This window comes from Procambarus clarkii, chromosome 78, assembly GCF_040958095.1.
Source record: "Procambarus clarkii isolate CNS0578487 chromosome 78, FALCON_Pclarkii_2.0, whole genome shotgun sequence".
In the NCBI taxonomy this organism is placed as follows: Eukaryota; Metazoa; Arthropoda; class Malacostraca; order Decapoda; family Cambaridae; genus Procambarus; species Procambarus clarkii.
In genome coordinates, this window is record NC_091227.1 from 20,817,502 (window position 1) to 20,832,686 (window position 15,185).

The window sequence follows — 15,185 nt, forward strand, 5'->3', positions numbered from 1 at the left end:
AATAGATGAAGGTGGATAAATAGTAATATTTATGGGGTGGCAAGTGTGGGCAAAAGGTAGGACATAAAGTAGGCAGGAAAATAAGTGAGGAGGAAGATATAGAAAGGGAGGGAGCGAGAACTTGATTACGGGCTCACCATAGCCTGTGCTACATAGAAATTTTTGGGTTCAGAGTTGCTGAATCCAAAACAACATCGAGGTGGACTTGGGGGGGGGACTTGAGTTCGAGATGAACCTAAGTGAGGAGTCTAGTGAGAGTGGAGGTAGTGGCACTCAAGGCCCTCATCCAGTGCCTAATGTGTGTGTTTCCCGCTTGATGACTTTTTTTTTTCTAATTCGTCGAATGCTAAGTGCGCCCACACAGTTAACTGGACCCCGACAACTAGAGCAACACTAATACTTGACTATTAAACTGGTGGTTGTCATCGGCGTATGTCATCTTCTATATTAATGTACTGTTTCCATTATATGTTGAATGTTTTAGTTTGTAGTTTTTTATAGACATTTTTTCATTTCTGTAAGTCCACTCTCGCTCACAGGACTTAATGTGAGCCCATGTCGTGATCTTCTCTGGGGAAAACGCCAAGATGCCGTACGGTCGCTGTTCTCACTTACTCACTCCCCCCTTCCCTCACCTCCTTCCCTCACACGCACGTGCGCGCTCCCAAACTCCAATCCACTCACCCCCCACCCCTTCCAAACTCCAGTCCACTCACTCCCCCCCCCCCAAACTCCAGTCCACTCACCCTCCCCCCAGACTCCACTCCACTCACCCCCCCCCATACCTACCAGTCTACCCATACTCGTACCAACCCCCACAGGCGCACTCACGCACACATTAGGAACGTGAGAATAAAGGGCACTATTACGGGCTATTCATGCCCGCGCCACCTCTTGGGTGGCTTAATTTTTATCAAAGGGCACTACAGAACGCACGGGAGACATCTCCCGTCCGGCAGGGTGCAGTCGCGCCTCCACAGATCTCCAGTATCAGCTCTTGATACTGGTAATGGCTCAAAAAGGCCACTACTTACGGGCTATTCATGCCCGTGCCACCTTTTGGGTGGCTTAATCTTCATCAATCAATCAATCTATGATGTGTGGGAGAGGGTGTTGAGCCCGAGCAGCTCTCACTGACGATCCAAACACTTAACAAAGATCGTGGCCGCAAAATGTGAGATAGTTTTGTGCAGGTGATTCAGTGCGTAAAGACCACGCACCAAGATATCAGTCTTCAGCAAACGATTAAACACTTTACCATAATGGTATGGCAACACTGGGAGAAAAACACGAGTAAAATAAAATACTTCATTGAAGTATTTTAAAACTTCAAAAACAAATGCGACAACATTTCGTGACTTAAGATATTTCTGTGCTGAGTGTCTCGGGGGAGAGTTAAAGGCGACTTTTGAAGCCTCTCGTTTCCTGGCCAGATAATACACATGCTAGGAGGAGTATTTCATTTAGGGGTACGGCCTGTGATGGTGTTGAACCTACAGCCTAGAGGTCCTAGACGTTCGTGCCAGAGTTCCCAACGTCTGAAACTGTTCTACTAAAGTGCCCTAACGTAACAAACCAGAGGACGCACTAGCACAAAACGGGACATTGTCAATTTCGCGAGCCGCTACATGTTTCTTGTACGTCAGTTTTTGGCTTTAGTGTAGCAACATGCGACGTGGTGTGACGAGAACAGGTGGCGTCATTACGCCGCGTGTTGCAGGTAAACATTGCGGTTATGGAGGGTCAAGTGGCCATGCTTAAGTCAACGGCACCACATGTGAATAATGAGCTGTGTGGGGTGACTCTAGACGTTGACATTTGTTGCATTACAACACTACTCGAACTCTGGCCAGCCTAACGGTCACACTAATGAGGAGAGCGGTCGGCGCTAGTGTAGTATGCGGTGGGCTGGCATGTTGACATTAGCAGGTCTGCGGCTGACCTTATTATCTCGCTGTACTTTTGAAGTACAGAATGTTAAAAAACTACTGATCCTCCTATGCTGTCTTTCCATTCAAATTTCGAGAGTCTAGAAGATGGACTTAAAGCCCCCTTAATACAAGCTTCCGTTTAATCTACAACAGTCAATTTAACCTGGCATGATGCTGTAAACTCAAGGCGTGATGTAGCTCCCCCTCACCCCACCTCTCAAGGTATTATTATGTCATTACACACAGAAATCACAATAACGTGATGCATCAATGAACAAATAGAACAAATAGGAGAGGCTACAGGATCCAGTAAGTTCAATAGAACTTCGGTTTCAACTCTTTTGACCATGTCGTAGCTCAGTCGATTAAGGCAGTGTCTGGGATGATCTCGGACAGAGGTTCGAATCCTCGTCACGGCCCTAGTGTTGTTGTTGTTATAGATTCAGCTACTCTGAACACGTTCCAAGTAGCACGGGCTATGGTAAGCCCGTAGTCAAAGTCGGATTCACAATGTATGTGTTAAATACTGAACTTGAGGTGGGGGAAGAGTTACCTTAGGACTCTCAAACATAATATAGATAGTAGACTCGAGATGTACCTCACCCATTTATTGGTTATTTATTTTATTTATATACAAGAAGGTAAATTGGGTTGTGTATTAACCTAACTAAACAAAATGTAGTAACCTAAATAACTTTTATTGTGGATAGGCCTATTTAAATTTTTGTTTAGAAAAGTCAAAGGCGCCAGATTCACGAAGGTGGGTGGAAAGTCATATTTGTACCAGTCCTAAGAAGTGCATTTTCACTTGTACAATCTTTCGGGAAGGCTGAGAGCTGCTGACGGTGAGATCTTCACGGGACAAAATGTAGTGCATAAGATGCCAGCTACAATAGCGTGGGTGATCATTTCCGGGGTGATCTCTGACATTTCATTCACTCGTGTCCTTCCTAAGAGTACCCATGGTCTCGTTGGTGGAACAAGTTTCGTACATTAGACCCGAGCTCGAATCTCCAATGATCTAAGTGATTATAATGCATTACATAGTGAAATATGTGAGCAATTTTTAGTTCAAGTGCATGATATTTGTAATATTTTAATGATATTTGTGCTGTAGTAAAGTTTTGCAGGCCGTTCTTATCAGGAAACACGTGTATAATGTGCGTGCTTTAGGTAGGTTTGTACCTACACCAACCTTATCGGTGTGGTGGGTGGAGGTTGAAGGAAGTGAAGTGTGATTAGAAAGGGGTTATGGTGTAGTGGTAAGGGTGTAGATAGTTTAACCTAGCCTCTTACAAAGAACGTAGCTTTTCGCTCGTATGCGTTACGTAAAGCAAAAAATGATCGTACTAGAAAATGGACGCGGTTGGTGAAAGTGACGTACTGTCCCGTTTTCTGTTATGGGTCCTCTGGTAGGTTAGGAGAGGACACTTTACATTGACCGTTTTCTTGACGTTGGGAAATGTTAGGAGGCCGGGGTGGCTAGTGGTAGTGGTGTGGGAGGCGAGGCCGGAGGGCCAGCCACCATCTGTCGTCGCCACGGTACAGTTACTCTCACCTCTCAGCCTAACGTGTACCTCAGTCACTCTTCCTTCACACCACCGCTCCACCCTGGCACTCTGCTTGTTAACCTAATGCCCTGAAGCCTACATATGAAACCTCCTAACTCCACTCCCAAGAGTTAGTCACTCGTACAACTGTTGTTAACGCTGCTGCTGCTGTTTGAGGCGCTCTGTCACTCTCCTGTCCAGTCTTCACACCTCTGATCGGCTCCTGAGCAGTTTGCTTGGCCCTGGATCTCCAGATGGATTGCTCATTCATTATATAGGCCTAAACCTTCACAGTTTACGTGGTTGACATGGCTACATTGTTCTTCATTTACAATCTTGTAAAGCCACTAGTACGCGCAGCGTTTCGGGCAGGTCCTTAATCTAACCATGTTCATAACTGTAACACAACGAGTGAGCGTGTTACAGTAATCCACTGTGCACACAAACTAAAGTACAGTATGCTAAAGTTAATTGAACGAGAAATGGCTATGAATAAATACTTCTAAGCATATTTTATAATCATTAGTCTGTCCCCTTTAAATGTCGAAGATGCATAAAACAAAATCTAAAGTAATTAATATAACTGAATTCTCGACCACAAATTTCACAAATAACAAACTGAAAAGTAAGTATCATTGTTGGTAACAAATATTGATCTCTCAGTTGAATAATCTTCGAGTTCAGACTTGACAATATTAACCCAGCTGTTCATGCGTGTACCCACACTCATCTGCCCTATAGACATCTGTAGCAGCTCTCGATCACACATGATCTAATGTGAAAACCGTGACGTCATGCAAGAGTAACAACGAAGACTGACAAAGAGGTGTACTGGTGCATGGTGACGCATTAGTCCACAAGTTCCTTGTTGCCCCAAGTCACTTTTGTTTTCCAACGCTGACGTCCCACTGCTATCATGATTGAGAGTCTGAGGAGGCTACTGAGCTATGGTATAAAGTACAGTCTTCTGACTGCACTGCATCTTTTGGGTCCCGGTTGTAGTCTGGTTCGTTATCGACTCGATTGAGAATTCTGGGTTTGAATCCCAAGTGGGACAAATGGATGGGAGCATTTCCTATCGCCCAATGCGCCTGCTCACCTAGCAGCAAGTAGGTGCCCAGGAGTTAGTGAGCTTGATGGAGGGGGGGGGGGGGGTTGCGTTCTAGGCAGGGTCAATAATTTGTCCTGGGGGGGGTGGGGCTGACCTCGATATAATCGTAACGTGTATGTAACGTGTATTACTGAACGGGGTGAGAATAGCTTGAGTTACCTCATCCCTTTGTGTGTATTTTACCTCAATAAACTTATTTCAATTTCAATAACGTCTATAAATACACTCCGACTGTCTGTCCTTCGACACAATGAATTACTATTAATTATCACAAGATTTCTAAACGCCTCATGATGAGCTTGAAGAACAAGTCAAAGAAAACTTTACTTATTTTCAAGGTGCACCTCCAAAATCCGGATTGGGTCTGAAACTATACAATCTGGATTTGCAGGAAATGCGGATTTCCAGAAATGTGCCTGTATGTTATTACTATCACTAAATGTTGTTTTATTTTCATTTAAACTCAAAATGTATATAAACCATAGAATTTTGTTTTAAATATACTGCACTCGAGGGATTTTTTAATGGGCACTAACTGCTGCTCATGTTGCCATTAAAAACATGAGCAGACCCATATGAAAGGGTCTCCACAACATTGTCGCTTGGACCGTCGACTTGTCGCTTGGACCGTCGACTTGCTTTGACGTCACCAGCAGTTTATTTTCGTCTAATTTCGTTGTGAAATGATACTTTTTCAAATTAAAAATATGTTTTTCCATGGTCTACATTCAACACCAACATTATAATGAGTAAATATATCATATTTATTCTGCCAAGAAGCTTTGGGTAGCTTTGGGTAATTAGACGGACCCATTTTGCCAGTCCGTCTAATTACCACAAGCTTCAGAAAGCTTCCTGGCAATACGTTAGTAATGAATAAATATGATATATTTACTCATTATAATGTTGGTGCTGAATGTACAACACGAAAAAACATAATTTTAATCTGAAAAAGTATCTTTTTATAAAGAAATTAGGCGAAAATAAAAAGCTGGTGACGCCAAATCAAGTCGACGATCCAAGCGTCGGTTAGGTTAGGTTAGGTTAGGTTAGGTTTGGTTTGGTTAAGTTAGGTTAGGTTAGGATAGTTTAGGATAGGTTAGGTTAGCCTAACCTATCATATTTATTCATTACTAACGTATTGCCAGGAAGCTTTCTGAAGCTTGTGTAGCTTGTGGTAATTAGACGGACCCCATTTTGCTCTTATTCGCCAGTATTTCTGAAGATCCAGTCCCATAAGTCTTTTTTTTCTTTTTACGGTAAAACTGACTAAATGAACCAGGCTCAGATTTATCCATACCAAAGATGCCTTAACCTTAAGAGTTCATGAGGTTAAAGTCTTGGGAACTCATTGTAATAAACAAAGATATATATTTTCCTGATCATTTAAAGCACTTTCCACAGACCTAAACCCACAAAACCATAAATGTAAAAATATAGACAAAATATATGATCTGCAGAAAATTACTGTACATAATGATCTGGATTTCACAGAGAAGCTCTGGCTTTAGAATCCAAAATCAAGTAAGGGATATGCAGTCCTCTGCAAACAAGCAAACTGTTTAGCAGTTAGTTACAACACCTTTGAAAAGTCTAATAAATTATATTTTTATCATTCTCTGCATCAAATTGTTTACTGTATATAAACAGATTCTTCTTAGCTAGACTTAAAAGTCGGATTGAATATTGTATGGCTCCATGTGATAACAATCATCTCTATTGGGGGGGCAACAGTGACTTACCGGTACAGTACTGTACTTAGTTCTCACACTAAAATAGCTTTACCGGTAATTAACTTTTAATGTGTGTGTAATTATTTCAACCCATCCCCCTGTTCAGTCATTTTTGTAACTGGATGGTGTTATATACAGTACTTTATATGGATATAATGGACAATTACAAAGTAGAATTTACTATTTACTTTGGAAATTTATATAAAAAAGTTTATTTATAAAATAAAAATTAATAAATAATAATACAGTATTTAATATTAATGGAAAAAATAAAGCTAAAAACCAACTTTAAATATTCCTAGGTCTAGTAAAGGACATATATGTGCTATATTAGGCCTCTGATAGCATGTATTAGGCCTAGGATGATTGGATTATGTTAGGTTCTATTAGCAACATAAATACAAAACCTTTTCTGGTTTGTCCAAATTCAATAGTACTAAATTCTACTTTCTAATTGTCCATTACATCAGTATATGTATGATAGTCCACGTCATTACTGTAACTAATATCTAAACAGGAGGATGGGCTGTATTATTTGAACCTCTTTGTTGAAATGCAAGTGTGCAATAAGCTGTATAAGAATAGGACTCAAGGATTAACTTTTTGGGGTTATTGAAGTAAATGTTCCACAGAGCAGTCCAATCATGTCATGGTATACAGTACAGGGTACTTCTTTATGGGTAATTTGCTTGAGGGATAATTGTTTACAACATCCTGAAATGTTATTTAATAGTCTCTGTTTTTCATTACAGGCTGAAAAGGCAAAGAAAGAGGCAGAAGCAGCATTTGAGGAATGTAGCGACATTGCCCGACATGAAGTAAGTACTGTATTCTCAAAATATGCTCTCGATATTCTCGCACTTTTAATTAACCCCTAACCTGTGCATCCAAAAAAAAAAATTTTTAGTTTGGCATAGTGAGGTGAAGAAATGTTGAAAATGTCATACAGTATTCTGATAATTAATTTTCAAGTAAAGTGTTTGTAATAGATTTCTCATCACAAATATCTCCTTGATCCATAAGTCATTGAAATTTTGCATGGGGACAGTGGTTCCAATCATGGGCGTCAGTAAATGGAAAGTGCAAACTTTGTTCATAATTCCCAAGAAGGTAACTAAAGCTTTCAGGATTTTTTGTCCAATATGGCAAATGATTGCCAGAAGTCCCTAGTGTCAAATGCCATCCACACACAATAGTTAGCAAGTCTTGACTGTTACAAGGCACATTAAATCTTTCACAAGTAACAGGAGGATGTCACACTATTGTTTAGAGTGACGGAACTGTTTAGGGGTTACGTAACAAATTTTTTTATCTTATAATGACACGAGAGAAGTATTTTTAAACTCCACTCTTTTGCTGTAATTTTGTCTGTAATTATCATTCAGGCATGGCTTTAAACACTGGCAGGAAAGACAAAATTGTGATTTGGCAGTAACTGCAGGCCACTAGTACTGTACATGATTACCTCATATAACATAACAATTACAAGACGCTTGCCGAATTTTGTCATGGATTTTGGTTAACTCTTATTACATCCATATAATTAGCATTACCATATTATGTCATTGGTGCAGCAATAATAATAATAATAATAATAATAATAATAATAATAATCAAATGGTGCTAACTGCAATGGCCCAGGCAATCAATAAGTGACGATGGCTGCATGTTGAGGTTTTGAAAATGACTGAATGGATTAAGCTTACATTAAACAGATTAAGATTAAGTTAAACAAGACTATAATTGACTCATTTTCTAAGTAGACCACAGGAGATTTTCTTTAGGTGTGTATAGCTGAGCATGTATTGTGAATAGTTTTGCCTGTATGATGGTCAACTATGGCTTTCAGCTCAGTTACCCATAACAAACTACACCAAGTAAAGTGTGAGGAAACTAGTTATTTCTGTCAAGTCTGAGAATACTTTTTGGGAAGATGTTACCATTCCCATGTATTATTATGCAGTAAGTTTTGTCAAGTGTTAAAGGAAAGTTTATTGGCTATAAACATTTAGTGAAGTTTTGCATTTAATGTGTTGATGAGTGTTGTGGTTTTTTTCTTTATGTACTGAAAAGTTGTTTCATGGCATAAAGAATAGCTTTAGCGAATATTGAGACTAGATGACTCTTTTTATTTATATATACAAGAAATTCTCTTCTTGGGTTTAATTGGGAAACATGAAAAATTCACAAATTTTCAGATAAAGCACTTTCAGCGGCAGCGTGTGACAGAGATGCAAGAGAGTGTGGAACGCTATGCTGCCTATCAACTAACATCCGCTAGAACCACTCTCAGCATATTGTCCCAGGCACTCAACCAAATCAAAGCCATCAACTTATAGGTTATAAAGAAACCTAACTTCTGTCCAGATCATTATTAGCTCATCTCATGTTTGCCATCATCTTGTCTGAGAAACAAGCAGATGTTCCTTGCAAAATAATAACTGCAGGTTTCCTTTTATCATATTGTCATCATTCCAGAGAAATTATTCGGCTTGGTTTTCCACACTCTGCTTAGTTTCACTTTGAATAATTGGAAGCCTAAAGTACATACACAGTAAATGGGATTGCTGTTTAAGCTTCTTTTCTCTTATTTGCCTGTACTCTTTGTTTTTCTTAAAATTGCACCTACACCTTTTTTTTATGTCAGGATCTATTACTTTCACTGCCCTCAAATTCACCCTGTAGTCAAAGTAATGCACCCGGTCACATTGGTGCAGATAATGGTGGTTATACGAGAATAGATTTTTTGTACAGTACAGTACTCTCTCTTTTTTTCCTCTTTCTTTGTCTGTCTTTCTTTCTCTTTCTTTCTTTCTTTTTTCTTTTGTTTTCGTTTTCTTTTTTTCCTTTTTTTCTTTCTTCCTTCTTCCTGCACTTGCAAGGAGCAGCAACCGTCCAACAACTTTTATGAAGGGAGGGATTGAGAGAGATCCAATACTGAGACAGAATGGAACCCTACTCTGCTTGAGACTAGAAACACTAGCATTTTGTGTGGTATATAATGTACAATTAGGAATGTTTGTATAAAATGTGTCATGTCTTTGAAATTAAAAAAAGAAAAAAAGAAGAGTGTACAGAACTAGGAAACTCTTCATTTGCTCATCTTATTTAAATAACGATTTGCCATTTTAATTAAATAATTAGTTGGCTATTGGCAGGATTTACATAAATAGCTCCCGTTTAAATGTCTTATTACAGTATGATTATTAGTGTACAGGTATGTTTTTTTTTCTTTTGCTACTGTGCTAAATTCTGACTACAGTATTATGTAATCTTCCGTTTGTAACAACGTGCATTACAACTACTGTACTATTTACACTACATCTGTGAATGACATTTTCCTTTATGAACAGTATTTTAGGTGTTTAGGTAGGTTAATATGTTGATCTCAGGAAATGTTCAATAAATTCTGAAATTTGTCATTACTAACATACAAATTGATACTGATAATGATAACCATTTTCCTTAGACGCTTGTTATCAGTGCTCCATTTTAACAACTTGATTTTTCTTTTGGTACAGCACCTTTCAAGCTTGCTTTGTTTAATACTTTTTGCTATGAAAATTATATATTATAGAATTTGACTTACAAAGGGTGACTGGTTTTATTACTTTAAAAATATTTATTAGTTGTGCATTTAAAATAACTACACTGAGATAATATATATGGACCAATTACTGTTAATGTATTTCTTATAAATTAACTTAATATCATAGTTTACACAGAAATTGACAGTCATTATAGGGTTAAAAAAACATATTAATGATATTACCAATGCTATTTCTTAATACTGTATTTACTAGACATGAATATCAAAATTTCTTTAACCGAATCAAAAATTTCAAGCTACTTCAAATTTTATAATCCAAGCCATGTCACAACTTTATGGTTTTAAAAGCAAGAGAATAGTCTGTCCTTCAAAAAATTTCCAGACCTATCCTTTAAATTTAGGAATTGTACAAAACTTTTTAGCAAATCAATACTGCCATTTCAAATTTTTGCATAAATCAAGTAAGTCTTTTTAAAAATTTGTCCATTCAATATTTTGATTTGTTGTTTAAGGCATATAAAACTTAGGCATTCATAACTATTATTTCACGATCGTCACATTCCATTGTAGTTTTTCATCACATCAGTGGACAAGTACCCATACCAAAGATATTTTAAAAATATGATTTAACTTAAAATGCTGATTAATGTGTGTGTGAAAATTAAAAACATCTCTAGTCTGCATCTTCTATTGTATTTCAAGGGCATTAGATGACTTAAACAAGGAAGATAGTTTTGTAAAAAAAATTTTGTCTGCAAGGTACATGATGATGCAGAAAAGTTAGTTTTAAACTATACAGTATAGGATATTGTGTTACACAAGATCTGACGATTTTCATATTTTGTCTTTTATTTTTTTGATCGTTTTGTGGGATATACTAAATCAGCTCAAGAGTGCAAACTTACAACATGAAAACTAGTCAGGAATGTCTGTCATATAAAATGACATTTATGAAACTAAAGTGCCAAAAATAAACCAAAGTCAAGTCATTGGTGTGTGTGATAATCGGTCACAAACTAGTCATTGTAGCACGTGCTGGGCAAATTGTTTATGTTCTGTTGATTTTTTTTCTTTGTCTTACAGTTGCTTATGATTGTTTATTCATTCTGGAGTTTGTTCTAGCTGAACTTTCAAGTTGCTGCTTGCATTTTTTTTTTCCAATGCAAAACAATGAAATCATTAAGTTGTATTTCTTGCAAATGGTACTGAAACTGATCATGTGAGCTTGATTAGGGTATTTGTTGAAATGATTGTTTAAAGAAAATACAAATAATGTTCATAATTTATTATACATAATTATTAGTTTATCTTTAAGCTCCCAAGTAAAAAGTTGTTTTAAATATTTAATAGAAAAAGTTTGCATAATTTTATGTAATACATTTTGCAATAATTATTATATAACTGACATATCAAGTTTATAAATCTCTTGGAGGGCATTTAAAAAGGAAGAACATGTAATTTGTTGAAAGCTCATTAGTTTTATAATTGCTTCAATGAGAAATGTTTAAAAAAAAAATTCATGTCGTATAGTTTCACATCGGTTGTACAAGAGTGCTGTCTTACAGGTAAACAACTTTGCTCATAGGGGCTTGAATTTTTCAAGGAGTATGTTTATAATTGTCTGTTGTTAATATTGTCAGGATTACATAACCTTTGAAATTAAATACTCTAAAATAACAATACAGTATATTGTGGAACCCCTCACATACTGGCATCATTGTATAAAAAAAAGCTCAGTATTGTATATTAAAATAATTTCACTTCAAAATTATTGGAATAATAGATATTTATCGATGCCAAGATAAAGTATAAAGTCTAGAAGTCTAAATTTATTGTATAGAGTAATTCATCTCCCTACTCCAAATTAAGGTAGCCCATAAGAATATATGCAGGTCTAATAAAATAGGTACTGCAATTAACTTTGATATGATGTGTGTGATCGTTATGCATAATAGTATACATGGATGGTGCGAGTGTAGAGCCGTCATGCAAGTTCCTTGTGTTTGTCGGTCGAGTTGTTTACAGCATATATTGTAAGCGGTAGTAGAGCCAGTTGTACAGTGAGGCTGTCAGCATCACCGGGTAATCAAATAGTACAGTACATGTAACATAGCATCATTTATCCAGGGATGATCATTGTCTCCAGGCAGTTTCCTCTGGGGGCAATAACAAGCAGCTCACCACTATTGTATTTTATTTTAAGTTTAAATTCAATAGTTATAAGTTACAAAAGAGCATTCTTCACTTAATTTTGAGCATTACTTTATTAATTTGTGCTCCTTGTGCCATCAATACCATTTGGGAAACTAAATATTTAGCCGCAGTTTGGTTTTGTCTTGCTGGTAGATATATAAATTACTGGATGAGGTGTTATTATTTTTTTTTTGAGGCTAATACATTATATTAGTGAAACTGTCATGAGAAATAATTATTTTCATCTATAATGTCATCCATTTCCTGGATTGAAGATGATTAATTTTGTTTTGTAAAAAATAGCTATATTCTAATAAGTAAATAATTAGTTACTATAAAGATGCACACTGTGTATTGAATCTTGACTACATACAAATTCAGTATTTAAATTCCAAATATTTGCTGAGGTGATATTTAAACAGATTTTTTTTTTGTTTAGTTCTATTGGCTTACATTTTTATCTTCTTTGGTACAGTTAGATATAAATACAAAATGCATAGCATACATTCCCAGGTAAGTGGTATGTGTGTTTAGATCATATTCTACCAACTGAGAATGACTGGTGGCTACTTCTGTGTTCAACTTTCTGGAATTGATATAGGCTACAGGTTCTTTTAGGAATGCTGTAGTGTTTACCAGATTGAAAAGTTGTGCTGTAAATTTACAGGGGCTGTAAATATATATACTGGCAATTCTCTGTGGAGGAACATTTTGAGTATGAAGAGTTCAACCAGTGTTCAAGAATCTTAGAATTCTAACCACTGCTTATCAGTTCTAAATATTGTCACTCAGAAAAGTTTTTTTTTTTACTCTGCAAATTTACCTCCACCATAAGATCATTGGAATATGTAGACAATAAGTTGCAATAACATGATTGAAAATTAAACACCTATCCCACAAATCTGTAAGTAAAAGATTTGACACTGCTTCGTCCCATTCTAGACCATTGCATGACCTGATAATGATCCCGGACAAACTGAAACGTTGTCAATTTTATTACAAACAGATTTTTGGTTTGGAATTTTAATCATTGGAGCACATTAAAAAAAAAATAGAATACAGCCCCATGTGTGTGCATTTTTTTGTGGAACTCCAGCAGCACAGTAAACTAGTTGCTGGCTCATCCTCCCTTTGTTGACCAGACCACACACTAGAAGGTGAAGGGACGACGACGTTTCGGTCCGTCCTGGACCATTCTCAAGTCGATTTGCCTTGAGAATGGTCCAGGACCGGACCGAAACGTCGTCATCCCTTCACCTTCTAGTGTGTGGTCTGGTCAACATACTTTAGCCACGTTATTGTGACTGATCGCCTCATCCTCCCTTTGCTTGCATTCCATTAGATTAGCCATTTATATTTACCTCATGTAAGTGAAGATTAATTACTTGCCTTTGAAGACACTTGCCTTATGAGATCCTTGTTGAGAAGGAATAAAATAGATCTTTGCTTCTTGAATATTTATTTTTTATTTAAAAGCTTTTTGTATTGTAGTTAGGGTGCATATTTTGTGAATTTGGTAAAATCTGTTTGTTTAGGCATAAAAAGTGCCAGCATTTATGCCTATCTAATGTCATATATATTAGCTAGTTTTTCCATACTATAATTAATTTTACATACTATAATTAATTTTATACAAGCTATGGTAATAATACAGGATATACTGTATAATATTTAGGTATCATTTGTATTGGCTTATAGCTCAAGCAATTAACCATTCCAAATATGCCATTCATGTACAAATTAAGTTCCTATTATTTAACTATATATTCTCTGTACAGTTAAATGAATTTATTGCATCTCTTTTTACTGAGCCATTGTGATTTTTCATTAATGATCTGATACTTGTACTTTATATATGAATTGCTCTAATTCATTGTTTTTTTTCCATTGAGCTTCCACATTGCCTCAGTGCTAATGGCTGCTACTATAGTTCATCAGTCAGAAACCTATATCTTAGTTTCAAAGCACACAATCTAGGCATGTAATGACTGCAATTGGTAGGTAGCATATAAAATTAAATTAAAAGGATAATGAATTTGTGGTATAATTTTACTTGCTGCTATATGTTTTGTTTATTCAACACTGTGTTTAAAGTGGAGTGCCTGTACAGTACTACAGTACTTGTAGTTGAGACGGCAGATTCTTTAACTAATCCAGGTTCAGTCATGTGATCCATATGGCTCGTTGTGTTGCTGGAGCTAGTTTTGCTAATACAGAATCTAGGGTAATAACCTACTGGTTTAAGCAGTGTTAGATTGAGATACAAAAAGAAAGTATGACTATGAAGTTTATTTTTCAACCAAATAGCTCTAAATTACTCTGAAACCAAAAATAAATAGGTACATAATTTTCATTTAGATTTGTTTATAAGTGAATGTGGAGTAGTCATCAAAAGCTATGTAATTTCCCAAGTTTTCAAAGTAAAAAAAAATTAAAGGTATTTAACACCATATTTATTTGTGGGTTATATTTATGGAAGCAGCACAGCATGTGACCCTTGTATATTGGGCAGCAGAATTTACAGTAATAATTGTTGGAACGATTATAGAATTGTTTCCAGAAACTGAGAATTACAGTATATTACAATAGCCTACATGGAAAAAGTGGATGTATATAGCTGTATTACTGTTGCTGTGGTTAATTTTGTATATTTTGAAATGCAATTTAATTAGTCCATTTGTCAGTAATTTTTTTCTGGACCACATTTTTAAAGTTTCTAATTTGTTAAACTGTAACAAGTGGCTAGCAGAGCAGCTAATGTCATCTGAAAATATTGCATAAGAAAACAGTAATTCTTGTACAGTAATTTTGGCAATTTTGATTCACTGAAGATGGAAGTATTGTATGTTTGTATCAAAGTGTTAATAATGCTTCTGATTTGTAATAAATTTAAATAACTATACATTGTGTTTTGTTATAAAGTTGATAATTTTACTAATCAACATGTTTATCCATGTTGTTACTTCCAACATTTTGTATAGAAGCTTTAAAACTACAGATGCCCATCCTCATCTTTAATTGGTATAAAACGAACAAATTTTTGTGGATTCACGCGGTGCACCGCTCCTGTGCCAGGTAAGTCCAATACGGGCTCACTATAGCCCGTGCTACTTGGAA

The 15,185-nt window shown here is 36.4% G+C and overlaps 1 protein-coding gene across 5 annotated transcripts in view; it reads left to right on the forward strand.

Moving 5' to 3' along the window:
* The window catches only part of LOC123746006 (sorting nexin-5), a 55,342-nt gene extending 40,372 nt beyond the window's left edge, over positions 1-14,970 (forward strand). For all 5 annotated transcript variants that reach the window (XM_045727127.2, XM_069314194.1, XM_045727126.2 and 2 more), the window contains exons 9-10: positions 7,078-7,143; positions 8,524-14,970. In XM_045727127.2, the coding sequence (XP_045583083.1) occupies positions 7,078-7,143; positions 8,524-8,664 (207 nt within the window). In that variant the 3' untranslated portion in view covers positions 8,665-14,970. The remainder of the gene's footprint in view (positions 1-7,077; positions 7,144-8,523) is intronic.
* The last annotated feature ends 215 nt before the right edge of the window (positions 14,971-15,185 follow it).